The sequence below is a fragment of the Aricia agestis genome, chromosome 20, assembly GCF_905147365.1.
Source record: "Aricia agestis chromosome 20, ilAriAges1.1, whole genome shotgun sequence".
NCBI lineage: Eukaryota > Metazoa > Arthropoda > Insecta > Lepidoptera > Lycaenidae > Aricia > Aricia agestis.
This window is the reverse complement of record NC_056425.1, coordinates 13,000,878-13,026,050: the sequence shown is the minus strand read 5'-3', so window position 1 is coordinate 13,026,050 and position 25,173 is coordinate 13,000,878. Positions and strand designations below refer to the sequence as shown.

Below are 25,173 nucleotides of genomic sequence, written 5' to 3'. Positions count from 1 at the left end.
TACCTATTATTATTAACATAGCAGAGTTAGGTAACATACATAATAATATTATGACGTAGTATACTGTATATTGCATAATAAACATAATATAAAATATTATATATTGTTTACAATGCATTTTTAGAATTTTGCGTTCGATTGTGATTTCTGATGTACCTACATAAGTTTTCGAACTTACTAGATGGCAAGTTCTAAGAATCTACTCTGGTTAATACAATTTGGAGCTACAACTTTTTTTTAGTTTTTGGAAAGAAAAATGTTTACAATTAAAAATGGGCACGTGACCTGATCGTAAAATGTGTGAGGGGTTAGGTTGGTTGGAATATTACTCTATTTTATTATAAATTACTACAAAACACTGGTGACTCCGTCACGCTGAAATTCATAACAAAAACTATCCTAATAATAGTCCTTTCCCGTCTTTCAAAGTATCTCAACATAATATTTCATTAAAATGGGTTTAGCAGTTTAATCGTGATGAAGCAATAGAGAGACACGCAGAATTCTTCTCGCATGTGTAATACATATAATATATTAAGTATATGTACATATATATCTATAGGTAAGTACTAATATTATAAAGCGGAAGAGTTTGTTTGTTTGTTTGTTTGAACGCGCTATTCTCAGGAACTTACTGATCCGATTTGAAAAATTCTTTCAGTGTGATATCTAACACTGAAAGAATTTTTCGATCGAGGAAGGCTATATTTTATCACGCTAAGACTAAAAGGAGCGAAGAAATAGAGGAAAATGTGGAAACAACGGGAGAATTATTCGAAAGAGCTTATCACACGAACTACTGGAGTAATTTTTATGTTATTTGGCACAGATATAGAGTAGACCACGTGAAGCATCATATACTATTTTTTGTGGACTAATTTGTCTGTGAAATATCTAATTACGCGGGCGAAACCGCGCGGAACGTCTAGTATTAGTAATATAACCCGGACTCGTATCGACCATCAACCTTTTAATTTTCATGACTATATTCAAGTGCTGATACTACTAGCCTTGGTACGCCATAGCGCGACACTATGATAATGGTTATGCATGGACAATTAGAACACAGGTGATAACGCTGTCGTGCTGTCGTGTTGCTGGCGCGTTATGTAAGTAAAGGAAAAATATAGTTTTAAATTATTCGCTTTAAAGGGATCTCTGTGTTGGTTTATGATGGATTTACCGTAATTCGGAGAGAAATATCTTAACTCTTATTTAAAAAAACTATATTTTTTCATGAAATAATGCAAACGAGCAAACGGATATGATAGAAAGCAACTTCCGTCGCCCATGGACACTGCATGGAAGAGCTGAAGGTGCATTGCCGGCCTTTTAAGAGGGAATAGGGTAGGGGATTGGGCCTCCGGTAAACTCTCTCATTCGGCGAAACACAGCGCAAGCGCTGTTACACGGTTTTCTGTGACCCCGTGGTTTTTCTCCGGTCGAGCCGGCCCATTCGTGCCGAAGCATGGCTCTCCTACGTAAAAAAAAATCTAATATAATATTTTATATTACATATTTAAAACAAAAATTAATCCAAAATTTTAGTAGTTTCGCTAATACTCGAAAACGAATGAGCCGATGTGGCTAAGCGCTCTTACAGACGAACGGCACGTGTCGGCGGCATGTGTCGGCGGCAGTCGACGGCAGTCGGCGGCACGTGTCGGCGGCAGTTGACGGCAGTTGACGGCAGTTGACGGCAGTCGACGGCAGCCGTTGACAATTTATGACGCTTGCAGGGGACCTACCACGACCTTTCCTAAAACGATCATGTTTCCAGAAAGCTTTGTTGTAAGATTACAATAACATCACCGTACTCACTTTTCAAATATAATTTTACTAAAAAACAGTAAAAATTGCAAAATATTGTTAAATCCGCTGTTAAATATCAAGTTTTTTTAAGATCGCTAGCTTGACGTTAAAGTAATTATTGCTTATCTGTCAAACGGTGTCGTTAATAGAGGTGGTGGTAGGCCCCCAGTTGTGACGTGCCTCCTAAAGGTAAGCGGCCACAGGTCGGTATCATACGCAACGGACGTCTCGCATCAAACGGATAGTTTTTTCACAGTACTTCCGCTGAATCGGCAGCGTACGGATTATCGAATAGCCTAGTAAATAAATGCTCAAAAGGGGGTGTGGATGGAATAGTCGAAAGCAGAAATTATGACTTAGAAACTTTGTTTGGACTAATTTGAAGATAACCATACTGTCTAGTCGGTAATCCGTACGCTGCCGATACAGTGGACGTACTGTAAAAAAAATATCCGTTTGATGCGAGACGTCCGTTGCGTACGATACCGACCTGTGGACCTTTACCTTTACGCGTTATGTCACAACTGCAAGGTCGACGGCTGCCGTCGACTGCCGTCGACTGCCGCCGACTGCCGCCGACACGTGCCGCCGACTGCCGTCGTCTGCCGTCAACTGCCGCCGACGCGTGCCGCCGGCACGTGCCGTTCGTCTGTAAGCGCTCTTACTTTAGTCTGGGTATCTTCATTGAATTAGGAAGGAGAAGGTTAGTGCAATACGAAGTCAGAAGGTCATCTTGTAGCTGATATAGATTTTGACTTCAGTTTTTATAAAAATGTCACAAAGTAACAACCTTTATTATAATTATTAGCATTTTACCATTACCATTTATCACCTAAGTCCTAAACTTACAGATGTCGCCGACTGTGGCCATATAAAAAAATCACCCAATATTTTTTATTGTATCACAGGGTGAATTTTTAAAATGTTTTATTTTTATTATGAATGTTTAATTTATACTTGTTTAAAAAAGTATGTATTTTTTTAAATAGAAGATGGGGTTTTAAGTGTTTTAACCTACATTTAAATGTGTGATAGAGACAAAAGGAGAAAACTATCATTACATAGCGCCCTTGGGCAGAACTCACAAACCCTTTGTACAAACTATTTTGGATCCTCAAATTGTTTCATATTTAGTGAAAGAAGGTGAAATTTACGTGACGGAATTCTGTTTAAATAGACAACGTGTATCCATACTAATATTAATACGAAAGAGTGTCTGTCCGAACTGAAGTGAACTGAGTCTGAACTTCTTTGAAGTGTATGTTCCATCTGACACTTATCAGTAAATGGTGCCACATGCCCTTAGAGGTGCTATTGTTTAACCTCTCGGTTTGTAATCCTAATTGCATTATCAGCGCTTATCTTCAAATTAAGATAAATCTGTTGAAACACGAGTCACATAACGACGCACAAAATTCCGCACCATGACCGAAATAACATCATTGAAGATTTAGCACGCCTTATCGCAAAAAAAGTCTACCACAGAAAAAAAGGGAATATTACACAAAGGTCGGATTTCGGAACACAGGGCTCTCTACTAGCACATACGGCAAATAATACTGAATAATGACGACCTCTGTGGCTCAGTGGTGAGCGCGTCGGTAGCTCAAGCCGGAGGTCGTGGGTTCGAATCCCGCCGACGGAACGTTTTTCAAAAGTTCCCGGGTCTGGATGTGTATTAAATATGTGTATGATATAATAAAAATCTTAAATATATGTATAGTATAAAAGTATTAAATATATTTCCGTTGTCTGGTACCTGTAACACAAGTCCTTTAGGTACTTAGCACGGGGCCAGACTGACGTGGTGTGAAGCGTCTATAGATATTAATACGACCGAAATCCGACATGCTGCACACGTTATCTATTATACTTAGGGCAGTCACCACTTCCTGATAAGGCTATCCACAAATTAACTTGACAGATCGTGGATCAAGTATGGAGAATCTGTCAAAAAAGTTGTGAATAGCCTATTAGGCACTTTATCAGAAAGTGGAGAACCGGGCCCTTAATATTATAAAGCGGAAGACTTTGTTTGTTTGAACGCGCTAATCTCAGGAACTATTGATCCGATTTGAAAAATTCTTTCAGTGTTAGATAGCCCATTTGTCGAGGAAGGCTATAGGCTATATTTTTATATTTTATAGATTATATTTATATTATTAGAGGAAAATGTGGTAAAAACGGGGGAAAATATTTGAAATTGCTTATTATCTTAAGAACTACCGGAGCAATTTTTATGTTATTTGGCACACATGAAGAATAGACCACGTGAAGGGACATAAGCTATTTTTGCTGAAAAATGTACGGTTCTCGTGAAATTCCTAAATTACGCGGGCGAAGCCGCGCGGATCATCTAGTAACTTATATAATAATTTACAGGGTTTTGAAGAAACGTTGTCAAACGTCGAACAAAACTTTTTGTTTACTGTCTGTGCTGGTGCTGTCTCTTGAAAACATTGCAGCAATAATATATATTACTAGCTGTTGCCCGCGACTTCGTCCGCGTGGACTTCAGTTTATAGCGCGCGATGTCAACAAAATTGGTGTCAAAAGCTTTTATAAAAAAAACCCTGGTGCCCCTTAAATCAAAACAGCTGTGCAGTGTGCACATAATATTTCATTTTTTAATATTAAACTTTATATATTATGCCAAATTTTAAAGCTTATTTACCCCCCCAATTACACAACTTTACCCATAAACTATTTAATATTTATCATTGATAGGTTTAAGGTTACGTCACTGTATATAATATAAAGTACAGACTTATTAAATAACGTAAAAAAGAAATAACAATCGAAAAAAAGTTGCCAAATGAGTGATGATACCACATCTTATAAAAAGATGTTGGGCAAGCGTTAGCGCGATGTAAGAGACGCACGGCGCCATCTAGTATGAATTTTTGGAACTAACTTAATTTGAACAAATTTTCGTATTTTCACCCCCTTTTTTCCTGTAAAAAAGTAGCCTATGTCCTTTCTCAGGTTTTAGACTATCTGTATACAAAATTTCATTACAATCGGTTCGGTAGTTTTGGCGTGAAAGCGAGACAGACATACAGACAGACAGACAGACGTTTTTTTCTTTCGCATTTATAATATTAGTATAGAAGTAATAGATATCATATTAGAAATACGTGTAATATCTTTAAAACTCATAAAATTATTCCTACTCGTAAAAAGGTTTTTGAAAATTCTAATTAAGTAATACATATTTAGGTTTTTTTTATAATTCTTAAAACCACTTTAACTAAAGCAATATGTTTAAAAACTGTACATAATCGAATGAAAGTCCAATTTACCTGTTGATTGAGCACCGAGCTCGAACTAATCGCGTTACTGACAAGACCTAGGTCCAATCTAGACATAGCTTACCTAGGTCCCAAGTTGTTGCTCGGTCATGGATAACGGTAAATGAAGATACGATGTTAGGGTCTACACAGATGGACCGCATTTCAACTGCAATCCAACTGCAAATTGCAGTTCAAGTGCAGTTTGAATGCAGTTGACACGACTGCAATAGAACTGCAAACCAAACGCGCAGTCGGATTGCAGTTCAGTTGCAGTCGGCGTGAAGTCGTGTGAACTGTTTGGTTTGCAGTTCTATTGCAGTCGTATTGCAGTCGTGCCAACTATATTCAAACTGCACTTGAGCTGCAATTTGCTGTTGGATTGCAGTTGAAATGCGGTCTGTCTGTGTAAACCCTTAATATCGAATGTGTTGCGCCCAAATGAAAGACATTCATATTTTAGGGATTCATCAAAATGGCACTTCTCAAAAGGGTTTCGCCACTAAATTAGATTAGACTATATTTAAAGCATAAAAAAATATTATGATTAATCTAATATTACTAGAGCATAATTTAAATATAGAGTCTAATAAAAACTTAACGGAGACACGGTAAGTTTCGTTAAGAACGTTATATTTATTAATCATAACTTCATAAGAGATACATGAGTCAAAAAACCCTCTGAAGCTAAGTGGCCACCACTTAGTTTCAGGAGGCTGCTGGAGGGAACGGTCATGACTCTTTAAATCTTACTTCATTTTACCTTTAATTTTATGTAAATGACCAACTTTTTCTTGATTTATGTCTCGGCTAAAATAAGATAGCGCACGTTTGAGTTAACGATAATGGGACACGTACTGCAAAAGCTGTAAGATCATCTGGTATCTCTGTTTTCAGAGCTGTTTTAACTGCTCCGAAATTCCCAAAATCCCTAAGGGCCTTGTTACATCTACCGAGTAGAGGGACAGTGCTCCCGGCCAATCAAATTGTCTGTTTGCACCACGAAGTCATGGTTTGCAGTGCCTTGACACTCTTCTTGGTAGGTGTAATCAAGGTCTAAGATTCAGGATGATGTATACCGAGTCTTAATTAAGGTACAAGTTGCAGACGACGTGTCGTCGCGACATTACTGGTTTGTATGTATTTCTATGAAATACCCTCCTCAGCTAGCGACATGAAGCTAGCGACACTTTTCATAGAAATACATAGAAACCACGTCAACACACGTCGTCTGCTGCAGCTACATGTAGCGGACTTCCAACTTGTACCTTTAGTCCTGAAATTAATTTGATTTCGATTAAAACAACTTTGATTCGATGTCAGTTTTGATTAGGCTTCGATCGTAAACCGTATTCCCGAAACCCAAATAATTTCAAATCTAAATCGACATCGCGTTGACCAAAATCCTAACTTCTCGATCCAGCAGGCCATGCTAAGCTTGCAAGCTTGACGTCTAGTCAGTCCAATGCCGATTTTATTTATTTATTTATCAACTCAACTGGATTTATGTATTATGCGTCCGCGCGAACGAGCGGTTTGGCCGCTATGATTACGGTTCGTAAAATTGAGATGTCGCGATGTAGCGGCCAAACCGCTCATTCGCGCGAACGCATATAAATCCAACGTCAATCGTATTAGTTTCAGGACTATTAGGCTCCAGAATAAGACCCGCGACACTTTACTTGCACTATGTATTCTGTACCTGTAACATTATTATTTATTTTGTTATAGATTATTTAAGTAATATACTTACATAAATAATCTATAACAAAATAATGTAACGGAATGTAGTAGTTTGAATGTAAAAGTATAGAAGTCTGTTAAATATGAAAGTGTATTTAATTATAACCATGAAACAATGTAATAAGGAAAAATAACGCAGATAAATGTCCTGTATAATGTATAGGGGAAACAAGAGGTCCCAGATAGGGGCCATAATAAATAAATAAAAAACTATGTATTCTGTGACTTTACCAAATAACAGAACTCCCAAGTCCCAGCATTGTAATCTCGAAGAATCCCAAATTTAACATTATAAAATATGAACAAGATGAGAATAGCGTGCATAATTTACTCTTGCATCCCGCCGGGGCATTTGCGATTCTATTTCTATACACATAGAGTTAAATATTCATCGGCATAGACAACCGCACTGTGTTGAATTTTCTACTGCGCTGCAGAGTCATAATTAAAAGCAAATAAAGTGTTTTAATATTGTTATGATGGTGATTAAATGGCTTCATTATTTAAAACTCTTTCGATATTCATGAATTATTTATGATTTTGAGAGCTTTGACAATCTACGTTTTCCTGTAGAAATTGTATGGAAAATAATATTCTTCTTAAGAATTTCTTAACTGCTTGAATATTACTTATTACAAGTTTTTGGTGAATCTGATGATGCTGAATGACTGAAGTTCACCACGCAGTAGAAAGAGAGGAGGACATTACTTTGACAGGGCCTGGGGCCAGACAGGCCAGGTGTTCTACTCTCTGCGAATTTTCAATCGGTTCATTCTGACTCCTGAATCCCAATTTTTAATTCCCAAGTCCCAATACAAATTAAATTTTTTTTATCAATCCGAAAAGTGTGAAACGCCTCTAGATGTTTTCCCTAAAAAGTACAGACTACAGAGACATGTAAAACTATTGAAACATCAATATTTTTTTTAACTTAAGCTTAGAGTTTTGTTGATACGTCTTGATGGTGATGAACGGGTACATGTTGGTCGTTAATTGTGTTCAATTGACATTCGGCAGTTTATCAGCTAATTGATGTGCGTCTGACCGACATATTGAGTCCTCCATGTTGTGCCACCGAAGCTGGGAAGCTAAGCTCTTCGTCCATGATGGGCAATCGTCGCTCTATCTAAATAGCGCTTTTGGCCCAATGTGGACAGGCCCTGTCTTTTCTCACGGTTCTGACTTTGCGATTTTCTTTTTTAAATTTTTATTCATTTGCCATAAAATATTGTATGGAGTCATAACAAGCGCAATGATTTTTTGGATTTTTCATTTTATTAGCGTCAGAGAATGTTCACCCACTACATAAGCCTTCTTACTAATAATAATAAACGTTGTATAAGCTTTGAATAGTTATACAGTGTTTTGTTCCTGTCACAGAAGTGACATTTTCAATTGGATTGTAGAAGACAAAACACTGTATAACTATTCAAAGCTTATACAGCGTTTATTAGTAAGGGGGTAGGTATATTATGTAGATTGTAGGTATAAGTTTCATTGATAAGTCAGACAGGACAAACGATTTCATTATGCATATTGTTCCAGCTGAAATTGATGCTGAATATTTGATGGTGATTGGTGACCCTTCGGGGCGAAGGGCAGCTGGTGAAGTCAGGTTATAACTCACACGGCTTATCAAGGGATTCCAATTCCATTCTTACTAGTAGGTCCTAAGATTAGCGCGTTTAATCAAAGAAAGACTCTTCAGCCTTTTTTATAAAATAAGGGGACAAACGAGCAAACGGGTCACCTGATAGACAGAAACTACCGTCGCCCATGGACACTGGCAACATCAGAAGAATACGCTCTCTTCTTGAAGGTTTGTAGGTCGTACTATAATATTATATAGGTCCGGAAATACTACTGGTGACAGTTCGTTCCAGCAAGCTTTATAATTATAAGTTTATAATAACTATTAGTATAGATTTAGAATATAGATTACAAAGAGAAAAACATGTGTGCTTCGATAAGCCTCCTAAACTACTGCGCCATCTTTCAAGGTCATAGATTAGGCATCTAGAGTACCAGCTATATACGGAGAAGGACCTATACCATAGTAGGTATACTTTTTATCAAGGAAAAATGTTACATTACCGCGGGATATGGTTTTACCCGGGCGAAGCAGAGCGCAACTATAAGGGAGATCGCAGACGGCATGGCCGCTCCATGCCGACTGTATGGGCGCCGCAGACTCGATCGCACAAAAAGTCTGTCGTCTGCGATCTCCCTTATATGTATAGTTGCCGGCGAATACTCCCAAAACGTTTGTAAAGAGTATTTTTTTGCCCCGTTTATACTGCATTGCATAGGAAATTAAATAATTATATATGTACTTCACTTTGATTTATTTATTTATTTAATATTGGAAAACCAACAGCTTACAATTTTACTTAAATAGTTAAATTATAGATAAAACAAGAAGCCAATGACAGGTTTTCACCATTAACAAAGATAATCTAGCAAACAAACATGATTTTTTAACACAACAAACAAAATTTTGTGTAACTATAATTATATACTAAGGTTACAAAGTACAATGATGTTTAAGAGAATAGAATATAGAATAGAACAGTAATTATAAATCAATAGAAAATATTAATCGAAGAAGTTAAGGTTCAGTTTGTCTCTTGCATTCTTGGTCCGCTATGTATAAGGATCGAAAGAGAATTTTTTACAGACATTATTAAATTCAATGCTAGCTCGCACTAGACAGGAGTTACGTCTATAGTTAGAATTATAACATGGGATAGCTATTTAACGTAGAATTTGACAGAAAATGTACGAAAATGCGAAAACCTTCATTAATTTAAGCTGAATACTCTTTAAATCTCTTTAAATAACATTTTCTCACTATCGGGCTACCAAGTTCTATATCTTCTTTTATAAAATTCTCGTGTCACAATGTTAGGCCGCGTACTCCTCCGAAACGGCTTTACTGATTTTAACCAAATTTTATATGCATATTCAGTGGGTGATAGGTCTGAGAATCGGCTACTGGGTACTTATTATATTGATAAGTGCATTTGTTGAATAATAATAGTAAATTATTACATCTCGAGACTGACGGCGACCATTGTTTGTGCGACGGGATAGCGATGGACGTTGCCATGGTGACATACTTATTTAGTCACTTCAATAAAATAATACGGGCGAAATACTTTACATGGCAAAGAAACGTTTGCCGGGACAGCTAGTTACCTATAATATGTTCATGCTAAACTACGCTAGCCTTACACGGTAATTTTGTTATCAGCTATCAAGGTTGCACGGTGTTGCTATTTTTGCTACTTATTAGGGTTGCTGAGGATTCCTCTTCCTCTTCCTCATAATGAGGAAGTTCCGCAATAATTTGGGTTCCTCAACCGTTACCGCATCCTCATAAATAAAAATACAAAAATCCTCTTCCGCTATCGCTTCCTCAAAATTTAGGAGGAATTTATGAGGAATTTCAGTGCGCATACGCGTCGCGTATCCAATCATGGCAACGCACACGCCAGAGCGCGCCCGTTCGGTTCGGCGCTGCTGTTCCTTGTTCCTCGTCTCTCTCGCCACCCGCGCTGTTCCTTGCTTGTTTGTTTTAATTTTATTGACATAATATAGCAAGCGTTGTTTTGTTTACGCGTGTGCGCACTACGCAGCTACGTACGCAGTGCGAATAATCTAATAATTTGATTTCTATCGAAAACCGAAATGATACCGAAGTGTAGTGCTATATCAGGCTCAAAGTGGGCAGTGGACAAAAAAGTCTGGGAACCCAGACTTTTTTGTCCACTGCCCACTTTGAGAACAAAATATGTTTTAGTGCCCCCATTGTTTCACCTACTTTCTTTTCCTAATTTAAATTAAGGGGCTTTTGCCCCTTAATTTGTCGGTAATATTAGCCCCCACAGCCTCTACAAAACGCCGCCTTTTTTCCGAGTCCCACACTGCCCCCCTTTAGATCTTCAGCGCCCACAAGGGGGCGTAATCACCCACATTGGGAAACGCTGTACTATATGGACGTACTTCCTCTTCCACTTCCTCATCCGCATCCTCTTCCTCAAAAAAATATCCTCTTCCTCATCCGCATCCTCTAAATTTGCGCGTGACAATTCCTCTTCCTCCTCCTCTTCCTCATAATCACTTCCTCAACAACCCTACTACTTATTCACCAAAATGACATGGATTAACATTTAACATGGTAATTAGTCCTTGTAAGTCGTGACTTGCATGTTAGCTAATGATGAGCAAATATTGGCGATTACTTACATGTGTAGAGATTTGCCAATTTTGCCAATCGTGGTCTTTAAAGGTTGGCCTAAGATCAGGTGGTTAAGATTCTGAGATAATATACACGTCTATAATTGCTTGCTATAAATAGCGGACCCCTAGACGAGCAATTTTATTGTGCAATATAACGCTTCAAGACTTCAGTCTACCTATTGGCTATTAGGCTATTATCCATACTAATATTATAAATACGAAAGTGTGTCCGTTTGTCTGTCTGTTACCTCGCCACGCCCAAACCGCTGAACCGATTTTGCTGAAATTTGGTATGGACTATGGAGATACTTTGAGTCCCGAATGTTGGCGCAACGGAATTGCGGGCGTCGTCTAGTACAATATATTTTAATTGTATATTTTCATACGCATCAATGCGCTAAACAATTTGTAACAACAAATCAAAAGGTGAGTAATTATGATACCACCAACAAAAGTACACCCTTTTATATGGAAACGAGGTCAGGAGCTCGTCACGTGACTGTACAGTCGAACACGGAACTTGATTATCACTTTTCGACTTTATTTCTTGGTAATAAGGATCAGAAGTGGTGGATAACTAGTTGTTTAAGACCTTGGACAGAGAATAGTCTACAAAGCAGGAGAACTAGTTACTTCAACCATAAAGGCTTACTAAGTAGTAATGAACTAATGAAGAACATTCACTTTGTAGTTCACTCAAATGAGCAATTAATGTACTTAATTGCTTTATTTTGATCAGCACACATTCTGTACAAGAGTGACAAGATACTTGGAGTAATTATGTAAAATGAGCACAAAAAGAACCGTTTGATATCAAGTTTATCAGTTTGACCATAAGTGCGAAAATGTGCTAATCATTAATTTCTACGACTGTACGTGTACCTAGAACAGGAAAACGCTATTGCACTAACAAATATAAATCATTCGTTTATTCTTACAAGCTACTGATAATCCTCTATGAATTATTATTAGAAATCAATAATAATAAAATGTATTCTTGTTTAAGGCTTACATATAATTATGTAAGTAAGTACATGAAATTTAGTAAAAGTATTTAAATCATTATTTTAACTAAAAAATAGTCAAATTAATGATAAATACTACTTATGACTATTTCTCAAGGGCGACCATTTCTTGAAAGAAAAAGTTATTTTAAGTACCTAAGTGACTTACACTAATTATTTAAACCAAGCCTTGTAACAATTGAAATAAAGGGCATTATTCATAAAAGCTAACAAAACACAGCATAATAATAATTATAGCAATTTTCGCCGCATTTGAATAATAAAATTGACATAATATTTTATGTTACAGTATTGTGTTAGTAAGTTAGTTGAACACATATTTTCTATACTACAAACGCAATCCTATACTTACTTAATAATAAAAACATGGCCAGATTCGTTACTGTCTGCTGTTTCTGAATAAGTATAATACCTATTATATTTAAAACAAATTATTTCGGTAAATTAACTAGGGTCCTTTTCATAAAACATGTAAAAATGGGTTGAATTTCAAAAAAATATTATATAGGTACTTACTTATGTATGATAAACTCAAAACATAAATTATGTTCAAAATTAACTTAAACTTAAGTCTTAAACATTCATTCAGTATCATTTAATCGTTCATTCACTAATGACAGCTCGTTCATAAATGACATTTAACATTCTACAGTCGTCGAGACAAAAACTGTCTGTAGTAAAATGTTAATTAATTCTTGAATCATGACTTAATTCGAGGATACAAAACTAAGTTATCATAAAATAATTATATTCTCGAATCTGAAGTCTGAACCATTCACATTACACTCATGACAACTAGATTATGAAATATTCATCAGCTGAGCTCTACTGGCGCAAAACTTGAGTTTTATGTTCCTTTATTGCTAAGTTTAGTACAGGATTAAAGGACATGCTACAGGCGTGAAACCAGTAAATAATAAAAGTGTGCTGTGTGAATGAATAACAAAACCGTATTTGACGTCGACTCAGTGTGCAAACTGCGAAGTTAATTTTAACCTTAAAGATAACCTATAACTTTACTGTGTGGATTGTAACTCACCGTTTTGACTTCGTTGGAAGACTTGGCGGTGGACATCGCCTTGATCATCCTGCTAGAGTTATCCAACAGACACTTTTGAATACTCATCGCTAAAACTTACGGCCACTGCACGTCACTAACACTTATTACATATCGGATAACACACATTCACATTTTACTCGCGTCCGACTCGCGTTTTGTTAGGTTATATCCATGGATTTGACGTAAGAAAGTTTTGTGTGCGCGCAGCGTGACGGCGCGCGTGCAATCCCCAGCGGTGTGAGCTCGACTGACCCCGCGCCCGGCGGCCCGCGGCCGGCGCCCGCAGCGACGGCAGCGCCACACAACAAAGAACATTTTCTGAAACATCTGCTCTTTCCTAAACTATTTACATAAATTACCCCACGAGACCTCTTTTTGTGTCACCGATATTACATAACTCGTAAATTGCTCCGAAATTACAAGCTGTAAGTTGTAATACAGGCCCATGTCCTTGGGAGTTGTATCCACAACAGTAGATTGACTGTCATTGTTAAAACTTTACAAAGCAGCAATTTCATTTATTTTGACCGAATGGAATGAAAGACCGGAAATCGCTGAAATATCAATCTCACTGCTTTTGTAATGTTTGACGAATTGACAATGAAAAGGATCCTTTACAATGAATAAGAGTGAACCGAAATTAATTATTTTATAATATTATGTAAGCAAGTAAGTACAGGAAAATAGATAAAGTTTCGGTGCAGTGTAGAAAATCCGTCAGGGTTTATATTTTTTTTACTTATTAATAACTAGATGACGCCCGCAACTCCGTTGCGCCAAAACTCGTTCATCGCGCGGGAACCGTACATTTTTTCGGGATAAAAAGTATCCTATGTCCTTTCTCGAAACTCAAAGTATCTCCATACCAAATTTCAGCAAAATCGGTTCAGCGGTTTGAGCGTGAAGAGGTAACAGACAGACAGACAGATAGACAGATAGACAGACAGACAGACACACTTTCGCATTTATAATATTACTATGGATTAATATTATTGACCTTTAATTTTCTTTATTAATAATTATTAATTAAGTAATATTATTGACCATTGAGTCTAATTCTTTAAACTAGTCATTTTAAATGTTTATCAACTGAGTACATTTTCAAAAATTTAAGATTCAAGATGCTCATTTTTAGCAAGGAAAATGGTGTGGTTCCAGCCGGTAGCCACAGTCCGGTTGATAAGACGTGTCTTTTTGGGCGCCTACTATAAAGAGGCATTTCTCTTATTCTATTGATTGCTAATAAAAAACACTCTCTCCACATTTTGCAGACAAACCTTTTCATAGGCATAATATTTTATTCCCTGCATATAAGTACTTAGCTGAAAAGTTTTGTCTGGTAAATGTTATCAAGTAAGCTTGTTTGACACCATCTCGACTTTCGAGTATCTCGTTTAAATTGTTTGGTGAAATAAATTATATAAATTATTTTATTTTACCGGAAATTTATATTGTACTAAGTATCAAAGAAGTTGATTCCTAGGTAGATGGGGGACCTAGTACCCAATTAGCTTTGCCCACACTGTGCCTTTTTTTGTTCATCAAGGGCATGCGTTATAGCGCAGTCAACATCGCACGTGAGGCATGCCCGCGACGCTATGACACTTTTTTTTCCAACGCGGGTGGATTTTGATGCATTCAATTATTGAATATGCCAAACGAAAGTTGAATAAAAAGATGATGACAAAAATTGAAGATGAAATTGCATAGTGTGAAGTGTGAACATAGCTATTAACACTAATTTAATTAATTGACATGATCCGACCAAATGTCGTTGGTCTGTCAACTGCTTAAGAATCAATTTCCTCGATGGTACTATCATGTAATGTATGTCGGTACTTGTAACAGGTAGTTCCGGGTTCAGGAAGGAACATTACCAATTCCGGGATCGTATCTGATTTTGGGGACCGAGTCTTCCGTTCCGGATGCGTACTCCTGATTATTCATTGTTAATTGCTTGATAACAAGGCAATTTGTCTTCTAACTTTAACTTAATGTTATAATTTATTATAAAGTAAGTAAATAATATTAAGAATATTTTATGAAAGCAGCTTTGCAACTACATAGTATGTACATACTTGATACTAGCTAGTAACTACATAGTTACTTTCTTAATAAATTCTTAGTTATTCTGTAAAGAATTTGTCATAAGGCCTACACATAATTTATCTGTGAAACTGTTCATTAAAGTGAAGTTTATCATCATTAAAATATTGAGGTACTATAGACTGGAGAGAGCCTTATATCGGTGTATAGGCGTCAAAAGCGTGTAATGTTATGTCCTACTTAGTAGGACATAACAAAGGAGTCGGTCTGCATATTTCATGTAATAAAAGTGTTAATAAAGGTTTTTAGTGAACATTTAATGCTAGATATTGTTGAGTTCTGTGGTTCCGCTAAATAATAAACCATAAGAATGGTCAAAGAATGCCTCAAACACGTGGATTTAACATTAAATACGTAAGTTTTGAACAACGTTTTTTGGGCTTTCTAATCGGTATTTTTGTAAGCTAAAAAGATAATTAATAAGTTTATCAATCCCTTATTCGTGCTATATAAGGCATTAGTGCTTAAAATGTCAAATCAATTAATAATTTGGCTATAAAAATTGCATAGCTTTTTACGTGTGTTTACGGATTCTCATCACTTGAACTAATCAAGTGATGAGAATCCGTAAACACACGTAATCGATATCATTAACTAATTGACTTTCTTTCCTGTATCATAATGTGCTTCGAAATAATCGACAAATATGAATATTCAAGAAAATAAACGCACACTACTTGTATGAAAAAAAGCACAAAATGGCCACGCGATGACGGGCTAAGACTACATCTATACTAGAATACTTTATCTATGAGTGGGGTGCTTAGTGTTAGTGAATATAATTTAACCTCTATATAAAGCGCTTATTCTTATCCTAGCTAGGACGTCCTAGCTAGGATAAGTGGAATAAGCGCTTTAGCTTCATGAATATAACACGCCGAAATCCCATCTTCCAGCATACGAGTATTTATTTCTTTTCATATTTTTTTAATTTTAGTTGTTTAAAGTTTCGCTGTCCAAGAGGATACGGAATGGAACTTCTAACAAACTTAACTTTTTATTCTTGTTGTCTGTTAGTTATCACTTATCACTAACTTTTATATTCGGAAGCATTTTAAACTCATCGTTGTCTGATATTCATTTGTAGAATACGTCTTCTACGTAATGTAGATAAAATTAGTGTTGACTTCCTCCAGTATCTCCTTGATTTAGACTTATCAGATAATGCAAAAGAAAAACTGCGTTTTTTTTAAATATTATTAAAACTGTGCAGGACGAAACTTAATTTATAAAACAACTAGCGACATCTATTAACCAACACAAAACTAAGTGATTTAGTCCTTCACATTGTAGTTCACACTGACGTCGCTAGATGGCACTTCGTATAAAACACAACATGTGAATGACCCATGCTCTGAAAACATCTTGGTTAGGAATGACGACGCATGAGTTTGTTATCATAACGATAACATCATTAACGTCTAGGGAAAAGAGTATTTAAAAATATTTATATGCCGCGTTTATCAGTCGCGTAGTCCATGCTGGCTAGAGCATTCGTTCAGGCATTTTTTAGGTAGGTAAATTTTGCTAGTGTTGGGCATTGCATAGTGTAAATTATCGATATTGCAAGTTTTCAATGGCACATTGTTTTGACAACAGCGATTGTTTTTTTTTTTTTGTATACAGAACAATAATGTTAATTTCAATGAACATTTTTACTAAATTTAAATAAAATAAAACAGTAGGTATTATACCTGATTTTGTGTTAAGTAATTGTTTCTATCTTTTAGCACATCATCAAAAATGAGCCGAACACCTGATCCCGCCAAAGTTCTTATAAGAGAGCAGATCGCCAAGAAAATTTCGGAATTATCCAAAGAAGAAAAGAAGCGGCAATCTGACATCGTATATAATAAAGTAAGTGTAATTTTTTTCATGTACGAATATAAAGTTAACTATAATTACTGTTTTAAGTAATAACTTAATATCCTGACTGTATACTTTACATATTAATATTATAAATCGCAAATGTGTCTCTTCGTCTATGACGGATTCACTGCTAAACTGGTTTTGATGAAATTTTTGCTCGAATATTATATTTCAAATCCTGCGAAAGGGCATTGGATAGTGTTTTTTATTCTGGAAACATTTGAAATTACACTTTTAGTTTTCGTTCTTTCTACGAAGGAGTGTGCAGTTTTCCCGTTCTAGAAAAAGATTTCCTGTTCAAGTTGGTTAACCCGATATTCAAATGTTGTAATAGAAATTAATAATAAAAAATAACAATTAATAAACGTGTAAATTCAAGGTTGTTAATTGTTTGGATGATCAGCAAATTTTATAGGCGTAGACCATTATGATAAGCTTATTATTGATGCTAGAGATATAAAGACAATAAACAAAAAGGTTATCGGTTTACATAGGGAGCTCGTCAAAACAATAATTTTCCAAGATTTTCCTCAATGACTTTTTTATCTGACGAAATCATCTGTTAAGGTTTTTATGAAAGTCGAAAGTACCTGAAGATTTATTTCAAAAGTTTGTTTGAATAAGTATTTTCATTTGACTCAGGGCTTAAGGTTCGACTTATTGGCTCAAGGGATTTTCTTCTCAAGAGATGCTTAACCCTTAAAGATCTAGGGTTGCCCCATAGCTTTATTTAAGAGTTACGTCTCTCATCTGCGTACTTTTACCGTAGTTATGTGCCAGGTTCTTTTTAATAGTATATGCCATTTTATTTCCGCAGCCCCATGAACGAAATCTGCTGTCCCCCTAGTACGCTACCTATACAGCCTATTTATGGAGATGGCCTTATAGAGCATTTGATGAAATGCCATGATAATATCATTTTCCAGATCATCAACCACCCTCACTACAAGGCAGCGCAGCGCATCACGATCTTTATGAGCACAAGCGACGAGGTGGATACTGCGCCCATTATCGCCCACATCCAGTCCCGGGGGGCAACAGCCTTCGTGCCCCAATACGCTGGGGGCATCATGAGGATGCTGAAGCTGGAGCGAGGGGACGAAGACAATATGCCGCTCACCAGGCACGGGATACAGCAGCATAGCAAAGATCAGCAGAGGGAAGATGCGTTGGATGAAGGTAAATTTTGCCTTGCCTAGTTTGAGGGACCGTTAATTTCTAAAAAAATGTTAAAATTATTATACACATAATTAGGTATTTTAAGTAAACTATATTTTGTAACTAAACTATAATAAATATGTTTGTAAGTTTACTTAATAGGTATCCTTCGGTCATGATATCACAGAAAGCCAGCACATAATATAACATGACCATGTGATGCTTCCAAAGAAAGAAAATATGTTCTGGAACGTCCTAGCTGTATAAAAGTTTGTTGTCAACTGTAAAGAACCTTTTGTAAATTATTTTCAGGCATAGATCTAATAATAGCGCCTGGGGTGGCATTCTCCCGCGACGGCGGCCGTGTCGGCCACGGGGGAGGTTACTACGACAAATACATCACCAAACTACGCCAGGATCCTAAGACTGCGCCTAAGGTAACAATCATATTTTTTACTCAGTGCATTATCAGTATTAAGTACAACTACTCTAGTCATGTCGCGGAGCTCGTGAAAAGCATCCATTGGTTCATGGCTATCTCTTTCATTCGTAAATTATAATAATATGTAATTTTGCTGACACCCCATTGTCAGCAAAATTACATGATAGATCGAAATCGAAATTATTGTAATGTTGAAGATAGCATAAGTTTAAGCCTAAATAATAGAAGAAGTATAACATAGAGTAGTTTAAATTTTAACTAAAATATATTGATCTTTGCAAATTGTACAATATTAATGTACTAAAAAATAATTATTATAATTTAATTTGCCCAAAACATTTTTCAGGTCGTGGCGATAGCATTCAACTGTCAAGTTCTGGATAAAGTTCCGATGAATGAGCTAGATCAGAGAATAGATGATGTTGTGTTTGCTGATGGTTAAATTAAGACACTATCTTTTACTCAAAATATAATTTTCTACGAACAAAACAATGATTTAATAACTATTTACCATCGAGGAAATTGATTCCTAGGCAGTTGACACTCCAACGTCATTTGGTCGAATCATGTCAATTTTATGTTTTTGGTGATCTGTCTGCTGAGTTTGACGTGACGCGACTAAACTACGTAGGCCTCTGCCTAAGAATCAACTTCTCTGATAGTACATACATAGTACATACCTTCAGTTATATATGGGTATTCTCATTATCTTCTATGAGTCAATAAAATATTATTACAATATTCTAAGTTTCAATTAAATTTAAAATAAAACAATTATTCTCAATTATTTATTAGTACTATAATATTTTATTCCACTGACAAGTTTCGTTTCGTTATCAAAATATCGAAACTTTATTTACAACACAAAATGCTTATAGAGTTAAAATATCTAATAAAAAAGAATTCGGATATTTTACTATCATTACATGAAAAAAAATTACATAATTTTCTAAACAGTAGAATTAAAGCATTTACTAAATTCTAAAGCTTACAGGCAAGTATTTTTAAAATAATAATATGACTACCAGGTCCAAAAAATATTACTAGATAACCAAACATCACATAAATATCACACAAACGGCACTATGTAACGAAGTAACTTTTAATAAAGAATATTACGCAAGTCGGAGTAGAGTGCACTACTGGCACATACAGTAAACAATCCGACCAAAATCCGACATGTTACACACGTCATTCCAGAATATTGGCAGAAACGTTGTCAAACGTCGAACAAAACTTTTTGTTCACTATCTATGCTGGTGTTGCCTCTAGCGTGAAAACATCGCAGTAATATATACTATCCGTAGGTGTTCAAAAGGATAAAAAGGCAACATTGTAAGTGTAAACACAATAAACAAGAACTTACGTACTTTAATCTAAAACACACTAAACTCGAGCACTTAACCTTAAGCGAGTGTTTCAGGTGAATAAAGTTTTACTACTTCAGAACTTCCCTTTTAGTATAATATAGATTTAGTAGTAGCTGAAATGGAGAGAATGTAAAAGTTATGGTTATTTTATAATCGAAGATTCTCATTTTGTAAATTGTAATGCTTAGTAGGTTCTTCATAGATATTTAATTTTTTATGCATATTTAAAGACTTTTGACGCACAGCGTAAGTCAGCCCCACTCTATTTTTACTGGCAACTATTTAAAAAAATTTGATGGCGAATAATATTTTACCCATTTTTTATTATTTAAACAACCGATAACCAACTCTCAATACTATACAGGGTGTAACAAAAACAAGTGATAATACTTTAGGGTGTGTATGTGTTCCTTATAGAGAATTCACTGTGAAAGTAGCAGCGCTGAACGACCAAAAATTTTTTTCACTTTTGTATGGGCAAGCGCCCCAACGTCACGAGTTTCCTCATACAAAAGTGAAAAAAAAATTTGGTCTTTTAGCGCTGCTACTTTCACAGTGAACTCTCTATAAGGAACACATACACACCCTAAAGTATTATCACTTATTTTTGTTACACCTTGTATAGCTATACAAACTATTACATTTTACCTGAATATTTATGACTCATGAATTCATGATGTCATTTTGCAATTACAAAAAAAAAAACAATTTTCCTAGACAAAATACAAATATAAAAACATTTTCAAATCATGTCAAATCGTAATTTTGAGATCACATTGACTTTTATTTAGCAGCATAATAATATTTTTAAAATATTAATTGTGAAAGTAAAAGTTTTCAATATATTATTATTATCGATAAACTTATAATATGGAGATGAGGCACATCACTAATTCGAAATTGTAATTTGAATGTAGAATAAGTTCAAAATAATAACTTTTTAAACTCAGGCACTGGAATCTGGATCTACTGGCCATAAAATAATTTAAAGTTTTAAATATGACCCAATTATTATTGGCACTTTGAGTACGCTCATTTTGGGTAACTTTGAATCGCGATTTAACTTTGAACAATACATTATTGTTCAAAGTTAAATCGCGTTTTATTTTTATTTAAAATATTTCTGTAGTATTACATTCATTTTGTATAATACATTATACAAAATGAATGTAATACTACAGAAATACCTTCTATTGAAATTCCGTAAAATAAAACACGAGGCCTATAATACATAGGATAACTGCCAACGATTAATGTAGTGTCTACATAAGAAGCAACTTCAGTTAGCAGGCAGCCTCATCGAACTCGTACTCTGAGCTGATGAGGAGCAGGCAGATCCTAATCAGCTTAGAGCAGGGGTCACCAATTAGTTTCGCTCGGGGTCCGTTTTAAGACATGAAATGACCTTCGCGGTCCACACATTTTATACAGGGTGTAACAAAAATAAGTGATAATACTTTAGGGTGTGTACGTGTTCCTTGTAGAGAGTTCACTGTGAAAGTAGCAGCGCTGAAAGACCAAAATTTTTTTTCACTTTTGTATGGGGAAACTCGTGACGCTCGGGCCCTTGCCCATACAAAAGTGAAAAAATTTTTTCGTCTTTCACAGCTGCTACTTTCACAGTGAACTCTCTACAAGGAACACGTCCACACCCTAAAGTATTATCACTTATTTTTGTTACAGCCTGTATATAAAAAAAATTTAAACAAAGTTAATTACGGAAATTACGAAGGTATTTTTAGATACCAATGAGAAAAGTAACCATTTTTTGTAGCTAATTATCTCTCTGGGCCTGTAGACAAGTGGCAAAGCGCTAACGCTAACGCTAACGCTAACGCTAACGCTAGCGCTACAAAATGTATGCGATTTGACATAGGTCATCGCTTCACTAGCGAATACTAATGTCAAATCCATACATTTTGTAGCGCTAGTGTTAGCGTTCGCGTTAGCGTTTTGCCACTTGTCTACGGGGGCTGAAGTTTGGAGTGAAATATTGGTGCAAGCTATAGATATTGACATTAAATCCTGGAGATGTTGAAGTCCTAAGATGAACGAAGATCATCTTCGAACGGTCCGCACACCGTGGGTCGGCGGTCCGGATGCGGACCGCGGTCCGCCATTTGGTGACCCCTGGCTTAGAGTCACCCTTTATGTAGCCTCTGCACACATCCACCCCACCGCTAACAGCAGCACCGCTAGCACCATCCAGCACATCAGCTGATCACCACTCCATACACCCTCTGACCCCTGGACATCAACAGCTCCACCGCCCCCACTGCCAGCAGCAGCAGCAGCACCGCCAGAACTGCCAGCACCGCCCGGCAGCGCCGCCTGGTCTGCTGGCTCCTGGCCAGGCGTTTGCTCAGCGCTTCGCTGTGCACTCCGTCCAGAGTGAAAAGAGCGCTGGTCGCCTGGAATTGAGAAGATGGGGGATTAGAACAGATTTTTAATAGTTTAAAAGAAGATGGGGGATTAGAAGATCACTTCATAATATTTCAAACCATAGATAGACTAGACTAGTAATATTTGTGAGTGTGATGTGGATTAATAGAATACTATAAATAAAATTATCAAGCTTTATAAATGTAGCATAAATCCTATTAGTACGGATATAATTTTGTGGTTTATTTAGGGTCCGTGCACACCGAGGTATGCGACGCGGGGGTGAAATTTTTAGACTTTTTGATGACTTTTGATGTTATATCATTCGAGAACCTTAGTATTACATAACACTGACAAGTGACAACTCGCATACAAGTCCATACTCCACATTTTATATTTCCAGTTTGGCATAATGTTTAACATTTAAAAACAAGATCGAGATTCTAACCTACTTGTGTGAAGAGAGATTACTTTTAGTGAAAGACAACACATAACAAGCGGTCTAGCAACTCTAGGCATTTGGTTACTAGTTATAACCACGTGTTGCATAATAACTAGACTAGAAGTAAAGAGTAACATAGAAATAATGACAGATTGTGGGGATTATGTGACAGATTGGCTTTGCTTGTCTCGTCGTGTATTCTTTCCTAAAATGCCTTTCAATGATGGCCATATCAAAATATGTGCCAAACGCCTCCATAAGGCTGACTTTCCACCAGAGCTGATCGGAGCTGTGTTACGAGGAATGTGTTTTTGAGAACCAATAGAATCGCTTCGTTGCCATGACATCGCTCAGCGCAGCGACACAGCTCCGCTCAGCTCTGGTGGAAACGCAGCCTAATACGCCAATCATAATAAATTAAAACCTACAGTAAAGCGCATCTTGTTGCGTCCGAGCTTTATCAAACTGGCGGTTAAAAGGTGGATGAACGAAAATTCGCCGCGTGGTCGCTGCGATTAAACTGCCACGAATCCTACGATCTAACTTAGAGGTTCCCAAACTTATTTTGTCTACCGCCCACTCAGAGAAAAAAAATTTTTGGCGCCCCCATTGATTCACTATACTTTCAAATAAAAGCCTCTACACAACGTCCCCATTTTTTTTTCTGGGTCCCACACCCTTTAGGTCTTCAGCGCCCACAAGGGGGCGTTATCGCCCACTTTGGGAAATGCTGATCTAACTGATCGCCTCGCCCACGAAGCGCTAGCCAGAAAGTAAGCATAATTTATAATATTATGTTTACTTTCAAGCTAGCATTTAAACTTATGTTATGACTTCCTTAATTATATTAAAATAATATTATTGTATGATTATAATGTATTTAAAATATTGACTAAATAATAATCATGATTTGGGTTTTAAGTAATGTTAATTTAATTTGACTTATTTTTGCATGCCTAAGCACTAGGTATAAAGACTGAACTATGTTTATTAATTTAACAACTTCTGTACTTCTTTCTGCAAATAAATTATTATTATTATTATTAGCAGATTTTTTCCCGTGGTGCTTCCCCTCTGGTTCGAACATTAATGTAATTACAATTTGCCATTTGGCTGTCTCCCTTTTTGCTTGGGGAGGGAAATTGGATATCTCCTACTCCTAACTTTCTTCTGATTAATTTCGTTGCGGGTCCTGAAACAGCTCTTGCTTAATCTTTCGGGCTCGCTGAGATCATATCAAAGGGTTGGTACCACTGTTGATCCTGGCGACACAGGAGTTGCAGTGGTGGGAATGTGTGGTGGGCCATAGCCCATATTGCCCGTTAACAAATAGCCTGAAACATCTTTTTATCGCGTAGCATCTTAATCTGCACTAGCCCTAACAATATCATGTACATTTACAATGCCACATAAAGTGTACATAATCTGCGCATTGTACATTGTGGCTGGTAATTGGAGGATTATCTTCACTTGCGACACGACTGGGTCAAGAACGCTCGCAAATTGACTGCCGACTGCCGACGACTGGCTTCAGGGTTCCACGTATACTTTGTAAAATATCTAAGCTTTTGTATTATCCATACAGTTTACTAAATATTATAAATGCGAAAGTGTGTCACTGTGTCAGTATATTTTTGAGTTCGATGGTATTAATGAGATACAAACTTAAAAAGATCTGTAGAGCGCTGTACGAGCGAAAAAGACGAATTCTAAATTCAAATTCAGTGTGTTATGTACCTAATATGTTCGAGTTTAGAATAAGCATTGGCTATCCGTTATTACTATTGCAGCTAATTCGATGAAAAGAAATCGTAGTTAACTCATATAATATCAATCGTGACAGAGCGCTCACTCAGCTAGCTGAGTGAGCTTTAAAACGCCGAAATTTGTGACAAAACTGAAAAATTAAAATGGTGAAATGTGTTTAATATAATGGTTATGCTGATTATACGCTACACCATATCTTGTTAAGTTACAGTTAAGTTTAACGAATTATCTGTCGAAATCTAAATCGCCAATTACTCGTGGCCTCGCCGTGACAATAACAGAAGCTGATCGATGATGATTAAGCTATTGTCGTAATTAGCGTATTTCAGACACGTCCTTGGCTTGGCCTCTACTTAAATGTCTAATTTAGATGCCTGGAGATAAATGGCGATTGAATTAAAATTTATAAGGCCTTCTTGAGCAAAGACAACCTGAGTAACAAAGACAGTATTGATCTTCAAAGTA

The 25,173-nt window shown here is 36.4% G+C and overlaps 3 protein-coding genes across 3 annotated transcripts in view; 1 reads left to right on the top strand and 2 right to left on the bottom strand.

Moving 5' to 3' along the window:
- The window catches only part of LOC121737102 (transient receptor potential cation channel trpm), a 282,713-nt gene extending 269,288 nt beyond the window's left edge, over positions 1 to 13,425 (bottom strand). The window contains exon 1 of the mRNA XM_042128652.1: positions 13,152 to 13,425. Within this exon, the coding sequence (XP_041984586.1) occupies positions 13,152 to 13,238 (87 nt within the window). The 5' untranslated portion in view covers positions 13,239 to 13,425. The remainder of the gene's footprint in view (positions 1 to 13,151) is intronic.
- A 3,252-nt stretch (positions 13,426 to 16,677) lies between these two features.
- LOC121737109 (5-formyltetrahydrofolate cyclo-ligase) lies at positions 16,678 to 19,260 on the top strand. The gene is made up of 5 exons (XM_042128664.1): positions 16,678 to 16,791; positions 17,009 to 17,135; positions 18,074 to 18,326; positions 18,618 to 18,742; positions 19,094 to 19,260. The coding sequence occupies exons 1-5, from the start codon at positions 16,757 to 16,759 to the stop codon at positions 19,187 to 19,189; spliced, it is 636 nt and encodes a 211-aa protein (XP_041984598.1). The 5' UTR covers positions 16,678 to 16,756; the 3' UTR covers positions 19,190 to 19,260.
- Positions 19,261 to 22,211: 2,951 nt separating this feature from the next.
- The window catches only part of LOC121736920 (WASP homolog-associated protein with actin, membranes and microtubules-like), a 38,351-nt gene continuing 35,389 nt past the window's right edge, over positions 22,212 to 25,173 (bottom strand). The window contains exon 6 of the mRNA XM_042128388.1: positions 22,212 to 22,528. Coding sequence (XP_041984322.1) covers positions 22,331 to 22,528 — 198 coding nt within the window. The 3' untranslated portion in view covers positions 22,212 to 22,330. The remainder of the gene's footprint in view (positions 22,529 to 25,173) is intronic.

Excerpts from the sequence above, each read along its gene's own strand:
- LOC121737109 (XM_042128664.1), top strand. The coding sequence starts at position 16,757 with ATGCTGGCTAGAGCATTCGTTCAGGCATTTTTTAG. Across the intron at positions 16,792-17,008 it reads TTCGTTCAGGCATTTTTTAG|CACATCATCAAAAATGAGCC; the intron begins GTAGGTAAATTT and ends TCTATCTTTTAG. Across the intron at positions 18,327-18,617 it reads GGAAGATGCGTTGGATGAAG|GCATAGATCTAATAATAGCG; the intron begins GTAAATTTTGCC and ends AATTATTTTCAG.